We start from the raw sequence: 26,904 nt of genomic DNA, 5'->3' as shown, positions 1-26,904 counted from the left end.
TGTGAATAAACCTCAAGTTAGTATGGTAAAAAAAAAAAAACAACTTTTGAAGTTTTTAAGTTTTGCTGATGCACTGCTCTAATATTTAATAAAAACAAGGTCAAATGGTCTCCGTCTAAACTATGGCAGCACTGTGTTTTCGGTTTCCCCATCGGTTTAATTTCCCGGGAAAATGTTATGATAATGAGGTAACTCTCTGCCAATCCTGATGCTCAAAAACCAACTGGTCCCGCCCTCGATGACGACGAACGAGAGGAAACTGTACAATACCATAAAAGGAAAATACTCCCGCATGCGCAGTAGATTGAGTTTTGTTTGAAGTGAACTGCCCTACAAGCTGCAAAGTCGCTAAGCAATTGATTTTAACAGTATATTTCTCACATTTCCTCCGTGTTGTTTTAGTGCCTCTATGCATCGTAGAGACGATGTTAGGCCATCACTATCCAAATGCCGACAAGTCGCAACAACTGGTCAACTATGTGGAGGATTATCTGGAATGTGTGGAGTCCCTGCCTTTGGACATACAAAGAAATGTTTCTTTGCTTCGGGAAATTGATGCAAAGTATCAAGGTATTGTATTTACATCTTTTTAATCTTTAATTCCATCTGTGTGTTGTAATGTGGCAAACATTAGCGGTGTCTGAGAGGGCGTGCTGAAATGGTGGAGCAGGCGCCAGCCTTGTCTTCCCATTTTATAAAAACCGAGCGCCCCTTGCTCGTATCTACTTCGATAAACAGTAATGTGACCCGCTGAAATGTGGATAATTACACTGATGAGCCATGTGTTCAATAAACAAGTCAGCCGTCCGTCAGTTAGCATAACCCGGACACACTCCGTCCTGTTTTGTGTGTGGCACCAAACTCAACTCGAAAATCTTGAAATTTGATATTTCTTTCTCTCGGCACACGCACATATACTGAATAACTTTGTCCAAGATATGCTCTGAATACGCTGTGTCCAATAGCAAATTCGGCATCAATGTAATGCAAAAAATAGCACTGTGTAATAATAAAATCTCAACTTTTTCAATTGGTACATGCTGCCGCCCACCACGGTGTTTCCGCGGCTTATTATTATGGGAAAACCAGGAAAAACAATGAACAAACTGAGAAATGTATTTAAAATAAACACTGCTTGTTGTATTGAATGGATGCCGAACGCAAGAACGCAGCATAAATATTTGTAAATATCATAAATCGTGTTGATTGAGGTGTGAACGTTTGCCTGAAGACTATGGTTACTACACACCGTCGTTTTTTCAATGAAAGCTGGTGTTTCATTCTGCATACGAAAGAATGCTGGTTAACAGTTCATTTTCGCCTTGTTTGTGAAACAGATAGATGCAATATATTGCTGATATCTCCATTATTAATGACACTTGAGCATGCTGGCGTTTGTTAACAAAAGCCCACAGTACAGGAAAACAATCCTCATTGTTGCTTTATGTTGACGCAGGGTGAGCAGCGGCTAAACCAGCCTTCGTTACCAATACGTTCAACGACAACGTCGACAGATAATATGACACACACTGACAGAGTTAACGATGTTTTCGCCTTAAATTGTTTTTAAGCGAGATTGTACGACTGCTTAACCACTGTTCTCCTCGAGTGTGAACTGCAGAGCCGGAGAGCTCCTCTTCTAGGCAACCCCCTTCAATATTACTGCCGTCATTTCCTGGAGGCAGGAACTCACTGCGGTTCAGCCCTCCTCCTCCAGGCTGTAACTGCTGCAAACAACATGTCTAACTTCAGTTTCACTTCAGTTGAAGTTGTCTACACTTGACTTGAGGGAAGATTTAAATGGAATTCAACCCGGCTTTTAAATAAAAGTATGAATATAATCCCTAGTCAAAAAGTCCTACAAGACTTTCATCTTTTCCAATAGAATCCTTAAGGATACCCACAATTTTTTAAAAATCCTATAGGAATTCCATAGGAAAAAGTTTTTAGGATTTTCTCAGTCCTATTGGAAATCTGTTTTTTTTCTGCTAGATCCAATAAAATCCCTTAGGATTCCTATACATTCTTAACATCTTATAAGACTTTTTATCCCCTTTATTAGAAAAAAAAGTTTGGTTCTTGTAGGATTTTCTCAGTCCTAATGGAAATCTGTTTTTTCTATTGGATCTTATATATATTTCAAACATCTTACAAGACTTTCATTCATTTTTTTTTAGTTTTACAAGAATTACCAATAGGAATCTTATTTCTCATTTAAAATCTTACTTTAATCAAGACCACACTTGGTTCCAGTGATCAGAATTAAAGATATGAACAGACTATAAGTGTTTCCGTCATCTTTGATCAGATGCATGTGGTGGTTGTAAATAACTGTGAACCAAATTTAAGGCATATTCATAAAAACTTTGGAATATAGTCTGTCTTTGGTTTGGCCTGTTAAGGATTAAGCTGTTAAATATATTCATTCTTATCACGACCATGCTGTTTAAAAGATTCAGTATCAGCAGTTTGGTTGAATGATTATTACAATTTAATGTTCAAAATAAAATTAGAATACATCTATGGCTGTTATGTTCAACAACTATTTCAACAGCTGAACTAGTCTTATGTTGCTGTTATTACCTTAAGCAGCGTTCACATGAATAAACGCATTCAATGAGTAGTTCACCTTTTTGAAAAATGAGTTTATTTGCTTTCTTTCGGAGAGTGAGATGAGAGGATTGATACCACTCCTGTGTCTGTGTGTTAAGAAGATGAACATGGTTAGGCCTAGCTTAGCATAAAGAGTAGAAGCAGGGGGGTTGCGCGATGGAATTATTTGACATACAACAGTGTATCTATACGCCCACTACGTCTGTGCAGCGCCTCATAGTGCTTTGGCTGTTCACCAAAAAATAGTTCCAGAGTGTAAACCTCCTAAAACCAAACTGTCATTTTTACATTTCTGTTTGTGTAGAAATTAAGCAAAAATGGCACAATGTGTTAATGAGCTTTAGAGGTGTTGGTAGGTGTATTTTTGAACTTTGGACAGAGCCTGGCTAGCGGTTTCCCCCTGCTTCCAGTTTTTATCATTTACAAAATGAACATCATGCTTTATTAACGAAAACTTGAAACAAGTGATTGAGACCATAAACTCATTAGGAAAGTGTTTACTGGGGTGATAAATCAAGTGAGCAGTAGGGTCATTTTCTCATAGACTTTCATACAATTGGACTTCTTTTTGGAACCAAAAGAGTCGCCCTCTGCTGGAATGAAGGTTTAAGTCACTTCCTGCTTGGTCTTTATGCTAAGCTAGGCTAACCACATCTGGATTGCAGCTCATCTCATTCTCAGAAAAAAAGTGAATAAGCAGGTTTTCAAAAATGTTGAGCTATTACTTTAAAAGCGACACCAAAGCTGTTGACACAACCAACAAACCATACAGTCTCCCTTTGTTTTAATATGTTGTATTCTGTTAGCTTTTAATTGCCCACTGGCTATCTTTGACCCTGGTAAACTTGTGATATAAACTCATGATCAACGTACAAGCCTTAAAGCTGGAGTGCGGGACTTTTACATATAAATGAATGTCCGTTACATTCCTCTGCTGGCTGAGCTAGCTAACTTCCGATTTAGCCCTTTGCTAACTTGACAATTTAACTATTTACTCTCACTGCCAGAAGAGGGAGACAGAAGTTCCACACTCCAGGTTTAAATCAAATGAATAAAACAAAACAAACAAAAAAAACCTCCAATCATCCACCGCACTTTCATTAATTTGTGGAAACCTCTCCTTGTCTTTGTATCCTACTTGCAGAGGTGCTGAAGGAGGTGGATGAAGTATTTGAGAAGTACAAAGGTGAGCAAGATGCAGCTCAGAGAAAGCGCCTGCAGATCCAGCTGCAGCGGGCACTCATTATCAGCCAGGAGCTGGGCGACGAGAAGATCCACGTGGTGACCCAGATGACGGAGCTGGTGGAGAATCGCTCCCGCCAAATGGACTCCCACTCCCTGTGCCTCCAGGAACCCGGCGAGTCTGAGCGGCTCACTACAGAGCGGCGCTCCAACGTCCAAGAGTCCCCAGCTCCTGAACGCACCTCAGCCCGCCGCCCACGACGCCAACGCAACAGCGAGAGTCGTGACTCCAGCCACCCATCAGCCAACGGCTCTCTAGTAGACGACCCTGTGGAGGAACTCTCCCTACCTCCGCCCCGAGAGAAGAAATCCAAATCTGCGAAGAAGAAGAAGCGCAAGGCCAAACAGGAACGAGACGCCTCACCAGTCGACTTTGCAATCGACCCCAATGAGCCCACCTACTGTCTCTGCGAGCAAGTGTCTTATGGTGAGATGATCGGCTGCGACAATGACCAGTGCCCCATCGAGTGGTTCCACTTTTCCTGTGTGGGGCTGACCTACAAGCCCAAGGGCAAGTGGTACTGCCCCAAATGCAGAGGGGACAATGAAAAGACCATGGACAAAAGCCTAGACAAGAACAGAAAAGACCGCCGGTCCAGGTAGTGACCTGTCTTCAGTCACCCCTTGCTCATCTGGAAGATGTATTCATTCAGCCTGAGGGTTAAGACTATAAGATGTAGATGATAACAGTACACGTGATGTTGTAAGAGCACAATCGAACATTAGTAGCAGCGTTTATTATTAATCAAGGACAAGTTGTGATTGAACTTGTGCTGTTACATCACTGATTGTTCCCACTGGCTATAACTGTACTGTAGTCTCTAGGGAGTCCAGCTGCTGCAAGAATCATCAGCCTGAAGCTGCCATCCTCATGAAGTTATTTGCTTTTTGTGAGATTTTTCTTTTTGACTTATGACAACAAATGAAAGCATCTTTTGGTTTACTGTCACTTTTCATTCTGGACAAGGCCCTATTAAAAGAATAAGGTATTCCTGCTAATGGTCATTATTTTCTTGTTTTGGCCAAAACAAGCCGTTTTTCCTTCATTTCATTTTCAAACTTCTGAATTGTTCTGAATTATTTGAAATCAGTGTCTGTCTCTATACAATAATGGCTTGTAGAGAATATCCGTTCACATGTACAATGTTTGTAAGAGATTGATATTTAATTGAGGAGATGATTATTGATGGGGCACTGGACTTTGTGTTTGTGGACTTAATGTTTTCACTGGTTCACTATTGTGTATATTTCTTTTTATATTCATTAAAACAAAGTATAGTCACTCAGTTACTATTCGGTTTTCTCTTCTTCACTCTCAACTGTTTTAAGCTCTGAAGGCCTGTGACTCTTGCTACAACAAAGTTTCTATTCAAGTCTGCCATTAGCCAAGATTTAGCCAACAAACCATACAACCTAATTAATTCATTAGCCTATTAATAAATATTAGCAAAGATTCTTTACCAACAAACATCAGTGTTCTTTTTTTTAGCTCTGCTAAAATGTTGGTTTAATACTTTCAGTCCAGAATGAAATATCTCCATAATGTTTTGATAGATCGCCATGAAGGTGTCACAGACATTCTCAGTCCCTATACGAGGGATTTGGTGATTCAGACTTAACATACATACTTGAGACACAGTTTGAAGTGAATGGGAAGGTGTGTCTAAACTTTTGACTGGTATTGTGTAATGTACAGTGGTGGAAGAAGTAGTCAGATCCCATACTTAAGTAAAAGTAGCAATACCACAATGTAAAAATACGCCAATACAAGTAAAAGTCCTGCATTTAAAAACCTTGTTAAAGCACAGAAGTATTATCAGCTAGATTAACTTAAAATATTGAAAGTAGAAGTACTGGTTTTGTAGAAATTCTACAACTGTGACTGATATATTAAATATGTTTAATAAAGTACACCATGTGAGACACTTAGAGGCAATATGTGTCTTTGGTGGAACTGCTAACAACTCAGACATCTGAAACATGAACACTAATTTCATAGAAGAGCTCACAAAACAAAAAGGTTGGGAATTACTGGTTTAATCTTAACGATGCAGTATAATTTATAAACTTATTTTATTTAAAATTTTAACCTGAAAAGTAACTAGTTATTAAAGCTGTCAAATAAATGGAGTGGAATAGAAGTATAAAGTAGCATCAAATAGAAATACTCAAAGTACAACAAGGCTACCTCAAAATTGTATTGTAAAAGTACAGTACTAGAGTAAACGTACTTTGTTACATTCCACCACCATAATATATATATCAAGTCAAAGGTTCCACTTGTCCACCACTTCGGTTTATGACAGGACAGGACACCAATGACTGAATTCCCATGCTGTACTAAAATATTAATGCTAATGTGATGTAAACACTAATAGTCATATTGTCATGCTAACATTAGCATATTACCCTGTTAAATGTTATACGGTTCACACAATGTTACACCAGTTAGCATGTTATTGTTTAGTCCTTCAGTTACCAGGAGGCAAATGTGAATGTTAGCATGCTAATGTTAGCTCAATCATCATACAGCTTAGACTGATTAATTTAGTCACATAGAGTCAATTTAGAGCGACAGTCTGAACCGTCCTTAACTGGCTACTGACTACTTTGATTTAGGTAACAATATGAACATTTCTTCTGCATGACACCACCAATAGAACAAACTTTACCGTTTATCCCTAGTAAGGAGCTTTCTCTTCATCTTTCATGCATCCACCAATTTTGTTTTTTAGTATGAAAGAATACAGTAGGCCAAGGATACTTTCACTCCCCACAATTTCATTCCTGTTAGCACAGCTCTTACCAGCATTAAATCCCATAGGGCACTCCAATGAACCCCTAGTAATGTACATAGTAATGATTTAAACTCAGGTAGACAATAGTTGTTCTCACCAATGTCAACCAATAAGTTCCCCAGCTAGGTTTCTATTAATTCCATAAGCATTTGAGTTTTTAGGCTTGAGAGGTGATTATACAGAAATGATTAAGCATGTCATTCATGAATTTTGGAGCTTCATAACTGCATATTGGCTATGAGCCTAAGAAACTGAATTGTAGTAGGCTTCACATTACATTGTCCAAAAGTCTCTAAGTTGCCTCCAAGTAATGCTTTGAGTTTAATCATTTCCCATGTACATTTACTTGTTTGTTGCAACAACCGCAATAAATCCTACCCTCATGAAGGTTATAATGTTTTGCTTTTGATAAAACTATGCTGTTGACTCAACTTTATGGTTTATCAGGTTGTTTGCTAGGCCGATCCTTAATTTATTGTTCTGTTGAACTGTACTGCATTATACTGAAAGGTGATTCAATATTCAGTCTACTGATATAAAAAATATGTCTTTGTGCTGTAGCCAGTGAATCATGGAGTAGCTAACTTCCTAAATGGCCTATAACAAAATTTATTGCTGTATATGACTAAGTATTGTTCCCTCAGATCCAGTTAAATTGGTGTCTGCACACTATCGGCACAGTGAAGAAACCATCTGTTGACATTTATTAAAATTCATGTATGTATAGACATGTCTCTCTCCTTCCAGTTGAAACAAAATTACTCAACAAAACCGTCTCAAAAGTCACATTTCTAAAATTATACACCCAGATCAGACTGGGTTTGTTCTCAATCAACATATATATTTCAACATGAGAAGACTGTTCAATATTATGTACAGTCATGCCTATAGCATGGAAGACTCAGTTGTAATTTCCCCTGATACCGAAAAGGCTTTTGACCAAATTGAACCGCCTTTTATGCTGTCCGTCTTAGCTAAATTTGGTTTCAGTTAATCACTTATTAATTGGATAAGGTTTATTTATAAAGTGCCCCACAGCTTCTGTTGTTGCAAACCAAAATATATCAAATCCCTTTTGAATATATAGAGGTACACGCCCATCAGCTATCCGGCTGATGATTTAGCCTCTGGTGGCAAGGCTCAGTATTTCGGGGGTTCCGTGTAGCAAGTGGATATCCAGATAACGGATATATGGGCCAAGACTTCCCCTTCTGTGTGCCAGGTTGTTGTTTACAGTCTGATTAGCAACTTGAGACGGTCCAGACATCGTTTCGGCTAATCTCTATAAACAGATATATGCATATGAATGCAGATAAATTAAGAAAAAAGCTAATAAAAAGCCAAATCTTCATCAGACAATAGTCGATGGGTTCTGAGACTGCACTTCGGCCAATGCATTCTGTCCTCTTTTGCTCTCCACACGGACTGTTTACTTGCATGCAACCAAAGCCTGCTCAAATGTGACTGGTCAATACTACTTGGACTACAATCTTGTCCTGTTGCCTAAAGATTCTGCATTCATATGCAGATAGCTGTTTATAGAAATTGATTTCACCGTTTATCTTTGCTTGAGTGCTAGAACGCCTGGCTTCACATATACACTTAAGTCCTGAGTTACATCTAATAACACATCAGGGTACTTCACATAAGATCTCAGTCTATGCCTATGATGTAATTTTATTAATTTCGGATCCTAAAGCTATATCTATAAACAAATTTGACTCATTCTCAGGGTATAGGATAAATTGGATAAAGGCTGAACTAATGCCTTTATCATGACTGGTAGACACGGCATTCCTGAAGACAATCCCATTTAAGATTGTCTTAGATAAATTCACAAGTTTGGGTATTATAGCTACAAGAAAACTGGGCCAGCTATTGGGATAAGAAAATGAAACAATTGGAGAAAAATATACATTTTTTGGAACACCTTGCCTATCTTAATGGTGGGACACATTAATGCCATCAAAATGGTAGCATTGCCAAGGGTCTATGTTTTTATACATTTTTCAGTCAGTTCCAGTGAGCATCCCTCAGTCTTACTTCAAGAAGCTAGACTCTGTTGTGTCATCTCTAATTTGGTCTGGTAAAGTACCTAGAATTTTTAGGGAGTATTTAAGTAAAGGTAAGAGTGAGGGTGGATTTGGTCTTCCCCAGTCTAAATTGTACTATCCAGCTGTCCATTTAAACATTTTCTCTTTCTGGTATGGTTGCCAGAAAATAACCTGGCAATAACCTGGAAGAAATGCCTGCACAACTCTGTTAGCAGTTTACAGTTTGTATCCAAAATATATAAAAAAGAAATATATGTAAATGTAATAATTACACCCAACATGCACTGCAAAATTACTCGGGGATGTTTAGGTTTTAGTTTATGTTCTATCATGTAGCATGCTCTACATTCTCTGATGTCTGTTCATAATATGACCAGGAGGTGCAGCATGTGCCCTATGAGTCCTCCTCTTCTTCCTCGCTGCTGCTGGACTCTCCAAACAAGTCTCCCTCTGTGGACACTGGAGTTGCTGTGGTGACAGTTTTGGATGTTGCCCTGACGGTGACGAGGGCGTGACTGTGGCTGAGGCCAAGCAGAACGGAAACCTTGCACCCACGAAGCAGCTTCATGCAGCAGACGTGTGCATCCAAGGAAAGAACAGACAGGACACTGCATGCCTCCAGGTCCCAAAGGCTTAACTGTCCTGCATGATTATAGCAACATAAGAAAATCATTGTTTCACATGGAGAGATACTGCTCTGCCAGATATTACAATGGTGAAAAAAAATACTGTATATTTCCTAAAGTAGTAACATAAATAGTTTTGTACTGGATAGATGCACCTTAGTTTGATTTGCTAGTAAACACATTTTTGGGGTGGTACGTCTTTAAGACACATAGTCTTTATACATAGATCTATAGTTTTTAAGATCTCAGTCCTGGTTGAATTGACAACAACTATGATTACTGAGAGTTACATTTGAAATGACACTTGTATTGACCACTGGAGGCAGCAAACACCACTTGACTGGCTTCTTTGCAAGACCCAAGGAATAGCGCTGGGCTGTGAGGTGATTTTTGTGCAGTGGCCACAGATGGAATTGCAGGTCACATTACATACACTGGCCCAAAAGGACCCCCCAAATAACCATCATTACAGCAGAAACTGCTGTAAAACCACAAATAATTAATTTTTTGGTGTTGCAAACAATCTGAAATGACGCTTATATTATCACAATTTGAGCCATTAAGTCAAATAAAAAGTAAAAGTTTAAAAGAGTCCTTCATTGTTCTGGGAGTCAGTGGTGAGTCAGTAGGAGTTACACCGAGCATACACTGAGTATAGCTGAACGATTTTCCATTGCAATTGCAATTTGAAAGAGTGATTTTCAAATCACATGACCCCTGATTTTAACTGATATAAATAACAGTGTCTTAACAAGCTGTAGGAGAAGAAAGGTTTTTCTTCACCAATCTTTGATTTCACAGCTTTAATGACATGTTGTTGGCAGATCTAATCTGCTGTAGATAACTGACAACTCTGTGAGTTGGTGAAGGGACAAACGCATTACTCCTGGCTGGTATCTGGTCATCCCATGGTCTTGTCATATCGGAGTTATCGTAATTATGTGTTTCTGACATGTAAATACGTCAACATCCAAGTCATAATTATGACTGGGAAACCCAGATTTTTCTGAAAGCTCTGATATATAAGATTTGGTGCCTAATAATACATAAATGCCTGAAACCAAACAAACATGTACACCTCACATCAGCCAAAGTCCGAAGTTCAATGTGATTAAACCCAAATTTAATGAATATAATGGTATATTGTCAATGTACAGTATTTTAATCCTCACATGACTAAACCAGTTATCATACAACCATCTTAATGATGTGAACGCTCGCAAGTCATTAACATGGGAATCTTTCCCATCTCTGCCATCCATTCTATATGAACACAGCATCAATAATGCTCTCAGCATGCTAGTGTCTGTGGTATTTATGTGTTCAAAGATGAGACACTGCTCAAAATAACTGACTTTTGAAAAAATACATTGTGGACTGTGTCTTTTTGCTTTTCAAAAACAATAACTGAGTGATGGGTTTTGCTGTAGATAAATGATCTGGGTGATGTAAAAATGTTAATTTTAGCCATGTTTCTAGCAGCAACAGCCTGGTAGTTGTCAAGTGTAAACAACAGACAGCTGGCACAGAATTGTGGGAATCTCCTTTTAAGCTTTTAATCAAATCATATAATTGTTTCACACTAAAATTTCTGAGCTCCGTGTGTTATGCTCGCTGTTGCTAATAAATATAAGGCTACTTTTGAATGACATATAGTACAGTAGATTTGAACTCTGGGAAACAATAATCAACTGTATTTTTTTTCTATCAGATTCTATTAATTTAGAAACACGGAAATTTGTGATTATGCTTGGTACAAATGCATCTAATTTAACACTATGTAGACTACAAATAAAGGCCTGGGATTGGATAGAAGTGATAGCAATTTCAATCTCAATTGCAATATTGGTTAAAAAAACAAAACAAAAAAAACCCCAAACACAAATGATTGCAATTTGAATCCCCTGTGGAAGAGGCAGACTCGGCCAGTAACAAAATAAACATACAGTACGTTGAATCACAGAGAAAACACAGAATATTTATTGGTATTTTTTTGCATTAAAGGGTCAATTCACCTGAATTACAAACAGAACCCAGGATAACTTCAGCTGTGTAGATTTTCTTTAATTTGAGTGAACTAACTCTTTAATGTGGTCAAATATTAATCTCAGAACATAAATGTGCTGGTGGAAGCTTCCTTAAAAATAGCTGTGGGTATCAGCCTCATTTAATCAAACTCCATCTGGGACTGCATTGATTACACTTATTTGAAAGTGACAAACATGCTGTAATATGTCACCTGAATGTCAAAGAGTCTTGCTGAAACAGCAGGTTTTCTGCACCAGAGTGTGAATACATGTGAAACCCTAATAAATTCTTCAATGCCTGTTTAGGAGCTTTAAATAACTTCCAATCTGGCTCCTACCTGACAGTAGAATGGCTTTGGTTCCTCCCTCTGTCATGTACAGCTTACTGGAGATGTCTATTGTCAGGTTCCCATAGCCACAGATGCTCTTATAGTTTCTCTTGAAGGGGTCCCACACTTTCATGCTGTCAGAGCAAACATGGACAACACTAATCATTATAAATGTAAGAAGCATTTTAACATTCAAACATGTTATACATAGTATAGCATATATCAAATGAGATTATATGTGTGGTGATACTTGCGAATATTATACTCCATTTCTGTCAAGTCCGTTCCACTAGATGCCACTAAATTCTACACACTGGTCCTTTAAATAGTGTTTTCCATACTTCAGTTGTGTTTTATTTGCTATTTCATGCAACAGAGCTTGCAAAGTGTCACGATAAAAGAGTGCCTACAGCAGCAAACAGGACAGTGCTTGGGTGGTTGTATGATGTCTTTTTGTACTTATACAAAAAGACATCATACCTATATTCACCTATAAAAGTGAAAATGAATGGTTTGATGGAGAAAGGTTTGACATATTGGGAAATACATATATTTGCTTACTTGCCAAGAGTGAGATGAGAAGATGATATCAATCTCATATCTATGTGTTCAGTACAGAGCTGGAGTCAGGACGTGGTTAGCTTAGCTTAGCATAAAGACTGGAAACAGGAGGAAACAGCTAGCCTGGCTCTGTCCAAAGTAAAAAAAAAAGAAATGTAAAAACAAATTGTAGTTTGATGGGGAGGCAACAAGCAGATACTCCTGAAAGTCAGTGTGCATGGCCGCTGTTTGCCAAGAAATGTAGTTCCTTTTGTGTATGGATTAAACAAATGGAATATAGCGTGTTAAGCACTGCAACCTGAGTGATTCCATCCAAGATGGCTGCCACCATGCTTTCCTGAAAGTTTGGGTTTGAGACAATCCACCTGAAATCAACGAAATTATCTGTAATATCTTCCATAGACTGATAATCTGGGGTAACAGCAATATATTTGATCCTATTGTGTGTAAATCCTATTCCAAAGATGTTGGATTCGTAACTACTGGATCAGTCTAAATACCAAGGCTAAATCCCAGCTTCTGCTTTATAAGGACTACTTCCTCTCATAGCAAGAGTGAAGTCATGTCATTAAAGGCTTTTTTGTGATTTTGCACTTTAATAAATAAACTTTAACTTTAACTTCAAAAAAGTGATGAGGACTTAATCACCACTGCACAGGTCCATGACCTAGAAAAACAGAAGTTCTCTTACAAGCACTTATTCAAACAACAGGAGAGTACCTACAAAGACTTTGTCCAGATGCTTATGGACTCCTTCAACAAAAGACTAGATGGAGTATTAAAGGAGCTTTGTGACCTCAAATCAAGTCTACAATACCCCCAGACGTATAATCACTTTCTGACAACTTGTCAATTCTATGTAAAGAGCTGAACAATGACATCACAACAGTCAGCTCAAGTCATAACAACATGAATGGTAAAGTTGATTACTTGGAGAATCAGTCTCGGCGTATCAGTTTGATCTTTGAAGGAATTCAGGAGACTGACCATGACAAGTGGTCTGACGCTGAGGAAAAGGAAAATCTCAGAAAAACTGAAACTTGACCAAAAGCACATGGAACTGGTGCTTCACACTGTTCTGCTGCTGTTCAACATGTGTTTTTGGTATCCTGACTGATGATAAACTCCCTTGGAGAGCACCGGTAGGTTTTGTCTGCAATAAGGTCATCAAATCTCCTGGGATTCTGAGAAAAATTAGAGGTATGTATGAAAACATGTTTCTTAACATTGTATTATAGTTTAATTTATTATCCATATGTAACATATTGTAATATTGCATGGGTAAGTACTTTTCCAACTTATCTATATAATGCTGTTGCTGCTGCAATTTATTAGATTTATTATTAGGGTGGTATCTATCTTCACATTGCTATATTTGCAAAAAAGTGAATTAGTGTATTTCCCAAAAAGTCAAACTATTCTTTTAAAGTCTTTAATACTGATCATGTGAAAACTAGGCGAAATAATTTTACGTGTTGCTTCCTGTGACCCCAAAAACAACCCTGCTGGCACTGTCTGTGATAGCTACGCAGCAAACACCAGGCTCATTCCTCAGTCTCTTCTTCACCTACAAGAATTCAGATAAAACTTAGTTTAATATTACATCACAAATCATCCATAGATAAATTGCAGATTTCCTATCTTGATGATAAAAAACTGACAAATGCAAGGAATAATTATTTTAAAGAATCCAATAAACAAACTTGAACAATTTGAAGAGCACAGTTCTAGTTCAAGTAAATTGGAACAAAGGATTACTACCCACCGTTCCTTTGTGCAGGTCCCACAGAGTGATGTAGGAGGTGTGCTGGTCTTGGTTGTAGCTATTCAGTACCAGGTGACTGCCGGTGTGAGTAAGAGCTGCAGTGTGGAGGCTCAGCAGTGACATGTTATCCTCAAGAGTGTGAAGATGTTCCTGGGACACCATGCTGAACACATTGAGGTGGTGGGCAAAATAGGAGCACACCACCACCTAAAAAATAAAGGTGTGAAATGTATTTGAAAGTCAGTAAGACAATTACTGGTAATGTCATAAAACTTAGTGTAAAAGAAGCCAATAATGCATCAAGAAAAAAATAGACTTACAGTATACAGTACACAGCTGATAATTTCATATTGAAAAATATTTGAGCATGTTTTGTGTGTTCAATGTTCAGCCTAAAATCATGGTAATGTATGTTCTGCAGGATTTAGATTGGTTTCTACATTACATCCCTGCTTATACTCCATATTCTGTCCTGTTGGTGAATTGCTTTTTTGCTGTGTACCTGTTCATCTTCACTGAGGAGGTACTGGTCTATAGAGTTGTTTTTCTCTCTGTCCAGCCTCATCTTCTCCTCTTTCTCCTTCTGTGCCTCTCTCTCCAGCCTCCTCTTCTTTGCAGACTGGCTCTCTGTTCGAATATCCCACGGCATCACTGTGACAAGGCAAGACAACTCCAAGTTACTTAGAACTACAAGGTGATATAGTATGACCTTTCCAGACAGGTGTTATAATCTAGCCAGACATTTAACACTTTAAGTAGACTTTAAGTCAATATGAAGAAACCCCTCCAAAGTGAGAACATTTTGCACCTCTTTAAAGCCAATGTGTTTAGTATTTGAAAATTACCCAGTGGTATATCAAGTAAGACACTCAAGTAGACAGCACATCACGCTGTCATGTCCTAATATCTCTGGGAATTTAGATAGATAGATACATAGATAGATAGATAGATAGATGGATAGATACATAGATAGATAGATAGATAATTTGAAAGATGCTATACTAACAAATAAATCTACACAAAGTGGTTTTAAGGACAATAGATGATAGAATTTTGATTTACAGGTAATAGTAAAAATGGTATTATGTAAGTGCAAAGTTTAAAGGGGCAAAAAATGAAATGTTTTTTTTTTTTTTTTTTTTACCACTGAGCATCATGTAAATAAGTATTTTGCTAGAAAAACACCCTCTGCAAAAAGTTTGTCTCCTACGCAGTTTTGTGTTTCTTTGGCTCAATCTTATGTGATCACTAATGGTAGGAATACTATTAAGACAGTAGTTACTTGCTATGAATGTGATCTAGGAACTGATGTTAATTCTAATATTGCACTCTGGATTGGATAAGTGCTGCAGCTAAACACCTACAGTAAAATGTTAATGTTGAAGAATCTGGTAGTGAATATGGAAAAGCATGATGATGACTAAATGCAGTCGGGATCAGGCAGCTCACATCTTGTCTCTCTGCTTGGTGTCACATGAGGCTGCTGGGGTTGGATAGTGCTGCTGCACAGGAGTGACTCTCTGCTGGACAGTTTGATCTGATGTTTGATGGAACCACAATCCAAATCCCACAGAATCAGATGATCTCTGCAACAACATCCAATAGAGAGAAATCCAACCAGGGATCTGCTGAGATGGCTCTTTGAAGGACGATATTATCAATACAGAGTAAGATTAACATTGTAAACATCTTTGACACGTTCATTTTTTTTAAAATGGAGTTTATGTGAGCATGAATATAAATGAACTCTGCATGAGAAACAAATGGCATTACAGTGGTGTAGGCAGGGGGTCTGAAATCTATGGAACCTCAAACTAAAAAGGAGTAGGAAATGGCATGATGGCTTTTGTGTTTCACTATGAATGAAAGGTGTGGTACAAATTAAACATATTATTTATTATAATTTATGTCATGAGTGCAATTTGAACTCATGTACCCTTTGGAGACCAGAAAACATCTTTTCATCTTGATTTTCCCCTTTTTCTGTGTGGGTCTAAGCAATATGTTATTGATGTTCCTGATGCTGTATTTCTGTAATAGAATTGCCATCCATTTCCAAAGTAGTTCATTAATGATTTTTTTAAATGTACTGCACATTCATCTAATATTTGATGACAAACTATACTTCTAACTGCAGTCCAGGTCCAACAAGACACCTTTGTAACATTCATCCAAAACAGTTTTTGTGAACATCAAAAATCATAAAACAATTCTTCAAACACAACATATATTTAGATAATCAGAGTTTGGCTCAATAAGTGCAGTCATTTTCTATTCCTATCATTGCAGACTTTGCACACTCCCTGTATTTCACACATTAGTTCTCACCTTCTCTCTGACAGGCCCAGTAGGGTCCGTCCATCCTGCAGAAGACGGTATTCATGCTGAGGACAGGAAATGACTGTGATCCCAGTCTGTCTTCTCACGTAGCTCCGCTTAATCAAATCATACACCAGAAGAGTCTGTGAGGTCGGACACAAGAGTAATGACGGGGCAGTATGGTAACTCCAAGTGATTCACAACTAAGCCAAGAGAATATATTAACTTACATTGACTTTATGGCAGTGGAACAAGCTGTAAACACAACATCTGACATATTATCTCCTTATAAAGTTGATATGGCAACAAAGAGTTTCTTTTTTACACATCCAACAGACAAGAGCATTAACACTCATTTGGAATTGTGATGGTGTCCAGCCAAGTCCAATATTTACTCTCCTTTTTGTTAATTTTATCAAAGCCTTTTCACTGAAAACAGCTGCTGCTGGAAAAGATGTTGATGAGAGCCGTGAGACTGAAACAAAACAGTAAAGCTGTGGGCTGGAAAACCAAAACAATGAGCTGAAAGAAGCTAAAAACTCAGAGGAGGTAATTCTCTGTGGTTTTATTGCTGACAGTGACACCTTTCACATTACATGGTCATTTGATCTATTTTCAGTATAAAAATATTGAATAGGGTAGCTTTTAAATGTGTATAAAAACTAGGAAACTGAAAAGTCTAAAAGAAATTTGATGGTTAAGGATGATCCAGACTATTCACAAAATTTGAACAAAAATTGGCACATACTAATTGTAAAGTTTCATTATAATTTTTGTTTTTATTTTCAAAATTGCAAATTTGACAACTTGCAGCATCATAAGGAATGTTTGTTCAATCTTTTTTTTTTTGCCTTTTCTTTTCAAGCCACATAAGAAAATCTCTCTTCCAGCATATATTACAGAACTTAATGCCTTCCATTAATTTGCTAAGGAACTAAAGAAATAGCTTATTTGACTTGTGAGCACTGAATTGTACATTTGCAGGGTGTGGGTGGTGATCAGTGTTGCACACAACACAAGAAATCATTATATTTTGTGTAGAGATGCAGTGATAAAACATGTCTGTTTTAAATGCAGTATGTAAGCTCAGTATTAACAACAAAAATCTGTTTTTAACTAACACTACATTAAATGACTACAAACCAACTGACATGGAATCGGGGACTTTTGAAGGGCCTGGGCTCCTGGGGGGCCTGGGGATCCTTGGGCACTGGGTTGCTTTGCTCTCTATGTGATCCAGCCTTGACCTAGGAAATTTGTCTCTTAATTCCACATCTTGCCAAATAAAGTTGGACTTTGTTTAGGATAACAGTGGTCACCAATATTCTGTTTTTACAGTGATATTTTAAAATGTCAGTATTTATTAATAGAGATTTTTTAAGAAAACCGAAATTGTTAAAGGTGCTACATGTAAAAGATCTGGTGCACTCTGTCACTTTTTATTTTGAAGAGCCAGAAGGGGCTACTATTTAGCAGTGCAACTTTAATAAAGCTGAAATAATGTTTTGGGCTTCCTTAGGGGTTTTGGAAGTTCCACACTTAGCTCTTGTGACCATAACTGATCTATTGCCATTATAACTCAGATGCGATAGAAAGCTCTTGAAAAAGTTAGTTAAGAATTTTTTGCAAGGTCAAGAATGAGAGAGAAGTTGTGGGTTATTTGTAAAACACAAATTCTGTCTCTTAATGTTAAGATGTACATGAGGGTAAAGTAAAAAAACAGTCAAACTCACTATGCACATGTACATAAATTAACTGGATGAATATTAAAAAATCAACAGCTACTGTAGGAGTGTCTGACCTGAAATTGACATGAAGGGTTGTCAGTGGAACTGGCTGAGCTTCTGTCTGTAAAGATGTACAGTTTGAAGTCATGAGCGAGCACCACATCAGTGCTGCTGTAGAGGCCGTGCTCCACTCGGACCGGTCGGCCGATGAAACGCCGTCTGACCAAGTTCCACACAGAGACAGTCCCGGCTCTGATGGAGCGGCACACAGCATACCTGCCAGCAGAGGGAGCCAGTCTCCATCAAAGGAGGACTATACCGCAATACAAACCTGGACTGTATGGTAGCTCAGACTGTCTGGGTTTTGATGGATAATGATGATCCTGATACCATTACTTCACATTTCCAAATATGACTACTTTCATGGCAGATTTTGGAGCAGATATAAAGAAGCTATGTAGCATCATGAGGTCCTGAACAAAATATTGAGATAATGTTAATAACATGATGACTGATATATCAAGAAACTAAGAATTAGAAATGCTGTGTTAATTTGTATATAATCAACTATCATCTTATTATTAACCTGGTCAATTCTGTCACCAGTAAATTAAAATGTGGGTCTGGGTTATAAACGCTGGACAGTAAACTCTTCCATCTAAGACATTCCATTAATAATGATAATTATAATAACAACCATCATCATCATGCATATACAGTGTGTGTGTACTGTCTGATCAAACTGTGTGGAATCAGTTCAGTTTATGGACTGATACCTGAACAAGGCCAGATTATTGTGAGTGATATATCAGTCTAATGGTTATTCCAAATGCATTGCAAGTAGATCACATCCATCAACATGCAACATGAAACTACTAGTGTTATGAGATGAAAACACAAAGCCTCTACTGTCACAGTCACCTGTCAGTACCTACCGCATGGTTTTCCCCATAGGGATGACCTCCTGTGTGCCATCACTCCTGGGTTTGTGGATGTTATAGGTAAGACTCTGGTCATTGATTCTGGAAGTCAGATCCCACAGGTGAAGGTATTTCTCTCCACTGCAGATCCCCAGGCAAAAGCGCAGGTCAAAACACAGGCCTGAAGGCAGAGGAACATGTCATAAAAAGAAGGGATTTTGTCTCATTCACAATTCTTGACCTGGATTTCAAAATTCAAGAAAACACTGGTATAATGAGTTGGGTTCAGCAATGTTTGTTATTGCATAAGAGAAACCTTTGGTCAGCACTGCGGGGAAGCGTGTGATGTGTTTGTGGTCCTCTGTCTCCAGGTTCCAGGTGACCAACTCAGTGATGCCGGTGTGAATGGACGGACAAAAGGCTATGATGTGAGTTCCCCCCCGGTTGACAGTGACCTGGGAAATGCAGTCCTGGGTGCAGCCAAGTATAGACCGCAGGTACTGGAAGGAGACAGTGCTGAAGAGCTCGATGTGGATGATTTCACTGCCTCTCTTGTACGGATACCTGGCACAGAGAAAATAAAAAGTAAGTGGGTGGTAAGAGGAGAATGAGTGCAGAGATCTCCAGGCATATTAAAGGAAAAATTCTATTCCATTCACCTTGACTGTTTCTCAAAACCAAAATAAAACCCAAACTATAACTAACTAGATACAACTAGGGGTAAATGAGAAAATATGTTTTATTCTCTCTTAATAATTTGAGTGAGATGACCCTTTAAATTGTTTTTCAGTTTGCAGAAAGTGGCTAATCTTTATAGATTCATTAGTGTTGTCCATATCCACTCTGCAGTACTTTCTCCATTGTCACCATACCTGCAGAAAAGCAGCAGGTAGTCTTCAGTCATCTCCACAGCTTGGATAGAGGCAGCACCATGCTGAGCAGACAGGACACACAGCACAATGCCCTCTCTGGCACTGAATACTGCCGCCTCACCACCAGACCTCAAACACAAAGAGGAACATGTAACAATTAGCTAAAACAAGAGGTAACTTAGCTTTAGCATTTAGCAGTCTTGTTAAATTTAATATTTATAGATCCAGTTCAAAAGCTCACTGTTGTTTATACATATAAACAAACTTGTGTCAGAAAACATGAATAACTTAGTTGTTGTCTACTGACTCTATGTGCTGTATCTTTAGCTGAAGAGTAAGTAAAGGCAGCAAAGTGATCAGTAATGTTGCACAAGAATATCTCATTTAAAGTTTGCTATCATTAGCTAACATTAGCCAAGTTATAGAGAAACGTGTGAAAAATTAAATTACTAAGCAGTAATGTTATTAACTAAAATTTTCATTTGTTAAAGGAAGATTATGTTATTTATTCTTTAAAAAGTTTAAGTGTGGCTTTAAAATAACTGTCACTTAGTTCTGGGTCTTAGCAGGCTCCAATACTGTGCTTCTAAACTTTGGTAGTTGGTTGACCCATGTGTTGACATTTGGATCACAAATGTCCTTTTAGGTATATTTCATTTTGTTGTTTACAAGTATAAATGCTGAAGATTCTTAAAAAAGGGTTTGAATTACTCTATTCTATGCAACAAGGAAAGTTACCCATGCAGTTAGCAACAAATGCTAATACAGGATAATACTTTCCATATAAAACTGAAGTTTATTTATAAATCTTTAAGAGGCTTTTTTAACCAAACTGTGTTTGCTGATTCTCTACAATGGAGGTGGTAAAAGCTAGGTTAACATGACACATAGTCAGAACAGCTACAATTATGACAACAAGACCCAGGTTGAAAAATACTAGAATTTTCCTTCAAGTCACCTCAGAAAGGAACATTTGCTACAAAGCACTTTCTCTGCCTGTAAGTTTGAAGATGAAGGCTTTATCACGCTTATAAGGACTTTCATTTGACACTTTTAACTGAGCGAACTGTAAATTAGTTAATGCTCTTGAGGCTTACTATATTATTCCCATGCCTGCCATCTCATATTACGAGCAACCACCTGTGACCTACTTTGTTGTTTATCTGATACCTCCACCTGTCAGGTGTGAAGGTATGACTGTGTTAATTACTCTGAAAGCATCGCATCACTGTTTTCTATTTGGCTTTAATTAGATGGTGACAGAATAAAGAAAAAAGCCTTTATCATCTTGCTGACATCCCTGGAGCATCAGCTTCAGTATCCTTTATTATTTCATTATGTGACAGGAGGTAAGGCATAAAGGAATCACCTCTGTACTACATTACACTGGTGAGGCACATGAGAGGTAGCCAGTCTTAATAATTCACAACTGTTTTCAAAGCCAGTGGTGAAATTTGTCTGGATACCCTTTGTTAACAAGCCTGGTTTCACAGCTTGTTATCAAAGGGATATGTGATATTATTTAAGAACAAGGTCACTCGCAGTGACACTTGTGGCTCATGCATTATGAATGTGATGCTGCTGAGATCACCATCATTCGACATTCATGGTGACCAACTGAAATCTGAACATGCTGGCTGTGTAAAGAGGGATCCAGTAAGACTTATATACACTCAGCGAGCACCTTATTAGGAACACCTGTTTAATCTAATGCAATCCAAGACAACAGCTTTGCCATAAATTCTACTTTTACAAAGCTTATATATTTTCAGTTTTTGTTGACAGTTGTCAGAAAGGTGATAATTCTACTTTATGTTTATTATTGAGGTTGTATGGCTGATGGTGTACTGTAGTGTATTATATTGAAAAGTGTTACTAAAAATTTCCCCCCCTCATGTACAGCACCAGTCAGAAGCTTGGACATTCCTACTCATTCAAGGGTTTTTCTGTATTTCTACTATTTTCTACATAGAACAATAGTATAGAACAATACTGAGAGACATCAAAACTATGAAATAACACATATGGAATCATGTAGTAAACAAAAAAGTGTTAAACCAAAATGTTTCATATTTTAGATTCCTTGAAGTAGCCATTGTTTGCTTTGATTGCAGCTTTGCACACTCTTGGCATTCTCTCAACCAGCTTCATGAGGTAGTCACCTGGAATGCTTTTCCAACAGTCTTGAAGGAGTTCCCACATATATGCACAGTTTGCTGCTTTTCCTTAACTCTGCAGTCCAGCTCATCCCAAACCATTTCAACTGGGTTTATGTTGGGTGATTATGGAGGCCAGGTCATCTGATGCAGCATTCCATCACGTCTCACAAAGACACAGCGGTTGGAACCAAAAATTGCAAATTTGGACTCATCAGACAAAAGTAAAGATTTGGGTCTGGTCTAATGTCCATTCCTTGTGTTCTTTGGCCCAAGCAATTCTCTTCTTCTTATTGGTCTCCCTCAGTAGTGGTTTCTTTGCAGCAATTCAAGCATGAAGGCCTGATTCACGCGGTGTCCTCTGAACAAATAATGTTAAGATGTGTCTGCTACTGGAACTCTGGGATGCATTGATGTGGGCTCTAATCTGAGGTGCCTTAATTGGTGATTTGAGAGGCTTGTAACTCTAATGAACTTCTCCTCTGCAGCAGAGGTGACTCTTGGTCTTCCTTTCCTGGGGTGGTCCTCATGAGAGCCAGTTTCATCAAAGCATTTGATGGTTTTTGCGACTGCACTTGAAGAAACTTTCAAAGTTCTTGAAATTTTCCAAACTGACTGATTTTCATGTCTTAAAGTAATGATGGATTGTTGTTTCTCTTTAGTTAGCTGAGCAGTTGTTGCCATAATATGCTGTTATTACTATAACAGTGGAATAGGGCTATTTGCTATATACCAACATTACCTCAGCATAACTGGTGGTCTCAAACGCATTAAGAAGGCAAGAGATTCCACTAATTAACTTCTAATGGTGCAGTACAGCACAGTGGAATAAGACCTATCAGGCTTTGGATGCACACTTAATACTATACTTGTAAGTAGGATGAGTTAATTGTTGGTTTGGCTGTGCACATGAGATTTATTGACAATAAGAAAAAGCTATATCTTTTAATGGACTGGATCAGGAGCCCGTTAAGAAAATGACATTAGTATACAGTTTTAGTATTGACTATTTCAACTGAGTTCAACAAATGAAACACTGTTGTGCTATGTCATCCTTAATTTATTTAATGTCAGTAGTTTCTAATTAAAAGTTAGAGAAAGAAAAAACACTATTGTCAAATTCACATACTGTCAGTGATGAACAAATATATCAACCTGTAGGCGAAGAGGACATAGTCTTTGATGGAGGTGTTGGATAGGAGAATGGAGCGGTCTTTGTGGATCGCCTCACGCTCCAAGGAAATGTCAACACAGTGCAGCAGAGAGCAGGAAGTGGTCAGGTCAAAAACCTATATACACAAGAGACACCTTTTAATAAGTTTAATGAGCATGGTCAATGGTCAAATTGAGTTGTAACTTTTCAACCAAGACTCTTTCTAAATGTAGCCAGTTTAAAAAGTACCATATATTGTAATAAAGTTTATGTTAAGAAAAAGTTAATTAAGGTTAAAAGAGACATCATAAATATGGTTTTAAAAAAAGCTATTTCCTAAAAGATTAAAAGGTTCAGTGGAATAAATAAGTTTAAAAATATGCAGATGTATTGTTATAAATATTAATTTTATTTGAAGAGTTCATGGTAGTAAAAGGAAGTAGTATTCCAGAGTGAGTTTAATGCTGGTCATTCATTGGTTGAAGTGGGTGGGATCACATCATGGATGTATAAGAAGAGCTGGATAGGGCGCCGCTGCTCAGCCTTGCAGCAAATTTTTCCCTGTGGCCACTCGCGGTATTGCAGCGAAAAATCCCCCTGCGGCCCAAAAAGGATTTTCCCCATAGACCACCATTGTAAAAGAGACGCCTGTAAAACTGTTGACAGGACGCTTTGAACTGCAAACAACGTCAATTATAACTCTTTCTATTATGAACTTTTGATCCATGGAGGTTTTATGTTAAACTTTCCTCGAGCCGAGAAAAGCGATTTCAAAATCCGTGACGTCATCACAACGTAAAGTCTATGGGCCGAGCGGAAGCTCGCGGGCGGGGCCAGCGGGGGAAACACTACTGCGCATATTCAGTGGGCCGCACAACGCGGAAGCAAACCTGGAAGCTAGAAACTTTTTTTGGCGTATGCGCCAGGCGAGCAACTCCTATAGGACTGCATGGGCGCCATTTTTAGTCCGGTATCCAGCTCTTATAATACATCTATGGATCACACAGGTGTATGAGAAGAGAGAGGAAGTAGAGTGTGAGTGAAATCATGTAACTTGTTGGACTGAGTAGCGATGTATGCGCAGTGTTTACAAACAAATGTGTAGCTGGTGTCTGAGATTATCTACCCGACAGTCTATGCTAGGATACTCATGCTACATATTTTCTGCGAGCAGGTGGAGACACTTCTACTCGAAGTTTGTTGTACAGTTGTTCAAGTTTGTTTGTTTATTAGCTCATTAGCCGAACGTGTATTTGTTAGCATTCATTAGCAAAGTGAATGGACTCATAGCCACTATAACTAACACACGAGTGATTTATTAGCATTCATTTGCACAGTGAATGGACTTGAAGCCACTGTGTAGCTAACTCAGTTTATGCTAAAGGCTTTAGTTCATCGTTTCCGACGTGGAAGCCCTGAGGATTTATCGGACAGTGCCATGAGCTACTAAGTCAACGCTCAGACAGACTTTTCACTACATGGGCCGGACCCGCCATCTTTGGACTTCAGCGTGTATTCTGTTCCTTCCCGGAGACCGAGGGCTGGTGTAAACTGCTGATTGGAGTCAGACTTCATGACCAAGGTACCACATTTTATTTTGTTGCTCTTTGAGTGAGTGGCCAAATAGTTTTGGGCCTCTCCGTTCAGGTTTTATTTTATTTTAAATACCTGCCGGCTTGTGTGCGTGTGTGCTTGGTGAATGTGGACCTACAAATTTTGATATAAATTTAAATCAGAGGAAATCTTAATTTCACTTTGAGTATATTGTTTACATTTGGAGAGAGTTATTGCCATAACTCCAGTAATTGAAAGAGACTATTATGTAATTGTTTATATGGGAAATTTGCCAAAGTAAATAAGAGAAGTTCATTATTTTGACAACTACTTCCAGTGTGATGTTTGGTTATTTCTTTCACTAGAAGTATTTAACACTGGATATTAGTGACAGTTTGTTTAAAGGAGCGATACACCTATTTCATTGCATTAGTCTAACTCATCAGGTAGATTATAGTGCATAGATTTAATACAAAGGTTAAGTAAAATAGTCTAATAAGTGTATTGCAATTCATTAGCAGTGATTAAAGGAACCCAAGACAAATAAAATAGTCTATATAAACAAAAGAGAAACATTATTGTGACTGTGCTAGCAAACAGTTGCTTATTCACACTTCCAGCAGACACAGAACAACATTAGCCTTCGTGTTTCAACTCCTGAGATGTTCAAAAGCTAGCTAGTAGCTAACTTAGTCTGCTGTTTGCTGGGCAGGTATTGTGTGTATTTCTGAAAATGGAAATAATGTTTAGTACTGGGGGTTTAAGGTGCTACTGCTAATACTTAAAGTAGAATTCTGAATGCAGGACTCTGCATACCTGCATAATTTGAACAAGCTCAACAAAAAATAGTCTATTTACTCGATCCAGCAGTCACAGCAATATTAGCATTCATTAAAGGGTCATGTTTCTGGCCACCTGATGAATCTACTTCAAGTCCAACCCAGCTGCTAGTTTCTAACTTTGTCTGTCTGCAGTTTGGTGGTGGGCAGGTAGTGTACAGTAGATTTATCAGAGCTTTTATATTGAAAACAGTTGCCTGCTGTTCAAAACAAGGAACTGCTGATTTGGTGCTAATTTCCTGCAAGGTCATAACTATAAGTGACTCCTTTCTTATTTCACATAGCCATATGATCCATTGTTAATAGAAAAATAGTGATGAGTGCCACTTTTATCAGTACCTTGACAAGTTGAACTCCATCGTAGAACACCACCAACAGCTGTCCTTCACAAGTTGTCGTAACAATGGGAACGTCAACTGAGTCACTCTCTGAATACACAACTCGGCCAGATTCCACCTCTCTCACCTGAAAAACATATATCTTTAATATACTGAATGAATGGGTCTTTAACCTGACAGTTCCCCTCAAAAAAACTTTTTTTCTTTTTTTTGACCACTCCCAGAGTGATGTACAGTATATCCAAATAATTGTGATTTTTTTCACAGCCTAGTTGTCAATCCTGTATCTTAATATAACACTGTACTTCCAAGCTTCATTTAGATAAGGCAGAGAAATAGTTCCTCTTAAAGTAAACCATGAAGTAAAATAAAATTTTGCTGAAGTCCAACCTGCAGACTTGGTCCCATGCGGATTATAAGCATCCTATCATCCAGCCCGAGGGTGAGGGAATCTCCCACAACTCCCCCCACCGCATCCAGAGTCCTGATGATACGTCTCTGCTCCAGTTCCCAAAACCTCAGCCTTCCATCTGATTCACTGGTGACACCCAAAGGTCCTCTCTGGCCCCCTCCCAGGGCAGTCACACTGGTCAGGTGACCTAGGTAAATACACCATTTTTCAATTTGATTATTTCATTATATACAGTCATAGCACGCAGTCACATTAACACTAACATGCACATACTTTAAGTGTATTCATTCAACTCTGTGAAGCGATATATGTTTGATGGGTTACCTGCCAGCATGGTATGTTGGAGGCCTCCTGGGGGCAGCAGGCAGGTGGAGGAGGGCAGCAGCACAGGCAGGGAGGACTGGGCACACTGAGCCAGTAGAGCATGGAGGTAGCTAAACTTAAGCGGGTCACCTAGGTCAGACACACAGCTTAGAGATTAGCAGATGATGCAGCAAATATTTCAAAATAATTTAGAACTATACACACTCCAGAGTTACCGTAGGCTGATACAAAAACCTTAGGAAAAAAGTTGCTGTGAAGTAGACTATCCATAATTT

The 26,904-nt window shown here is 38.3% G+C and overlaps 2 protein-coding genes across 2 annotated transcripts; one reads left to right on the top strand and one right to left on the bottom strand.

Annotated features, from left to right (window-relative positions):
* The first annotated feature begins 289 nt into the window (after nt 1-289).
* On the top strand, nt 290-5,141 carry ing2 (inhibitor of growth family, member 2). Its single transcript, XM_044341265.1, has 2 exons — nt 290-570; nt 3,758-5,141. Exons 1-2 carry the CDS (start codon nt 426-428, stop codon nt 4,456-4,458), a joined length of 846 nt encoding a protein of 281 aa, XP_044197200.1. The 5' UTR covers nt 290-425; the 3' UTR covers nt 4,459-5,141.
* Nucleotides 5,142-9,008: 3,867 nt separating this feature from the next.
* si:ch211-212k18.6 lies at nt 9,009-26,367 on the bottom strand. Its single transcript, XM_044341237.1, has 14 exons — nt 26,284-26,367; nt 25,895-26,020; nt 23,165-23,298; nt 19,854-19,982; nt 19,298-19,545; nt 18,997-19,162; nt 18,136-18,337; nt 16,344-16,477; nt 15,465-15,601; nt 14,518-14,666; nt 14,016-14,222; nt 13,723-13,817; nt 11,699-11,823; nt 9,009-9,349 (listed from the first exon to the last, which is right to left on the bottom strand). Exons 1-14 carry the CDS (start codon nt 26,314-26,316, stop codon nt 9,102-9,104), a joined length of 2,133 nt encoding a protein of 710 aa, XP_044197172.1. The 5' UTR covers nt 26,317-26,367; the 3' UTR covers nt 9,009-9,101.
* Nucleotides 26,368-26,904: the final 537 nt, after the last annotated feature.

The sequence above is a fragment of the Thunnus albacares genome, chromosome 22, assembly GCF_914725855.1.
Source record: "Thunnus albacares chromosome 22, fThuAlb1.1, whole genome shotgun sequence".
NCBI lineage: Eukaryota > Metazoa > Chordata > Actinopteri > Scombriformes > Scombridae > Thunnus > Thunnus albacares.
The sequence above is the reverse complement of the archived record's forward strand: the minus strand, read 5'-3'. Positions and strand labels throughout refer to the sequence as shown.

Bases quoted from the DNA above. Each gene is read 5' to 3' on its own strand.
- ing2 (XM_044341265.1), top strand. From the start codon at position 426: ATGTTAGGCCATCACTATCCAAATGCCGACAAGTCGCAACAACTGGTC. The intron at 571-3,757 runs GTATTGTATTTA...TCCTACTTGCAG, and splicing joins AATTGATGCAAAGTATCAAG to AGGTGCTGAAGGAGGTGGAT.
- si:ch211-212k18.6 (XM_044341237.1), bottom strand. From the start codon at position 26,316: ATGCTTATAATCCGCATGGGACCAAGTCTGCAG. The intron at 26,021-26,283 runs GTTGGACTTCAG...TATGTTTTTCAG, and splicing joins GCATGGGACCAAGTCTGCAG to GTGAGAGAGGTGGAATCTGG. The intron at 19,163-19,297 runs GTTTCTCTTATG...CTCTGCCTTCAG, and splicing joins CCCCGCAGTGCTGACCAAAG to GCCTGTGTTTTGACCTGCGC.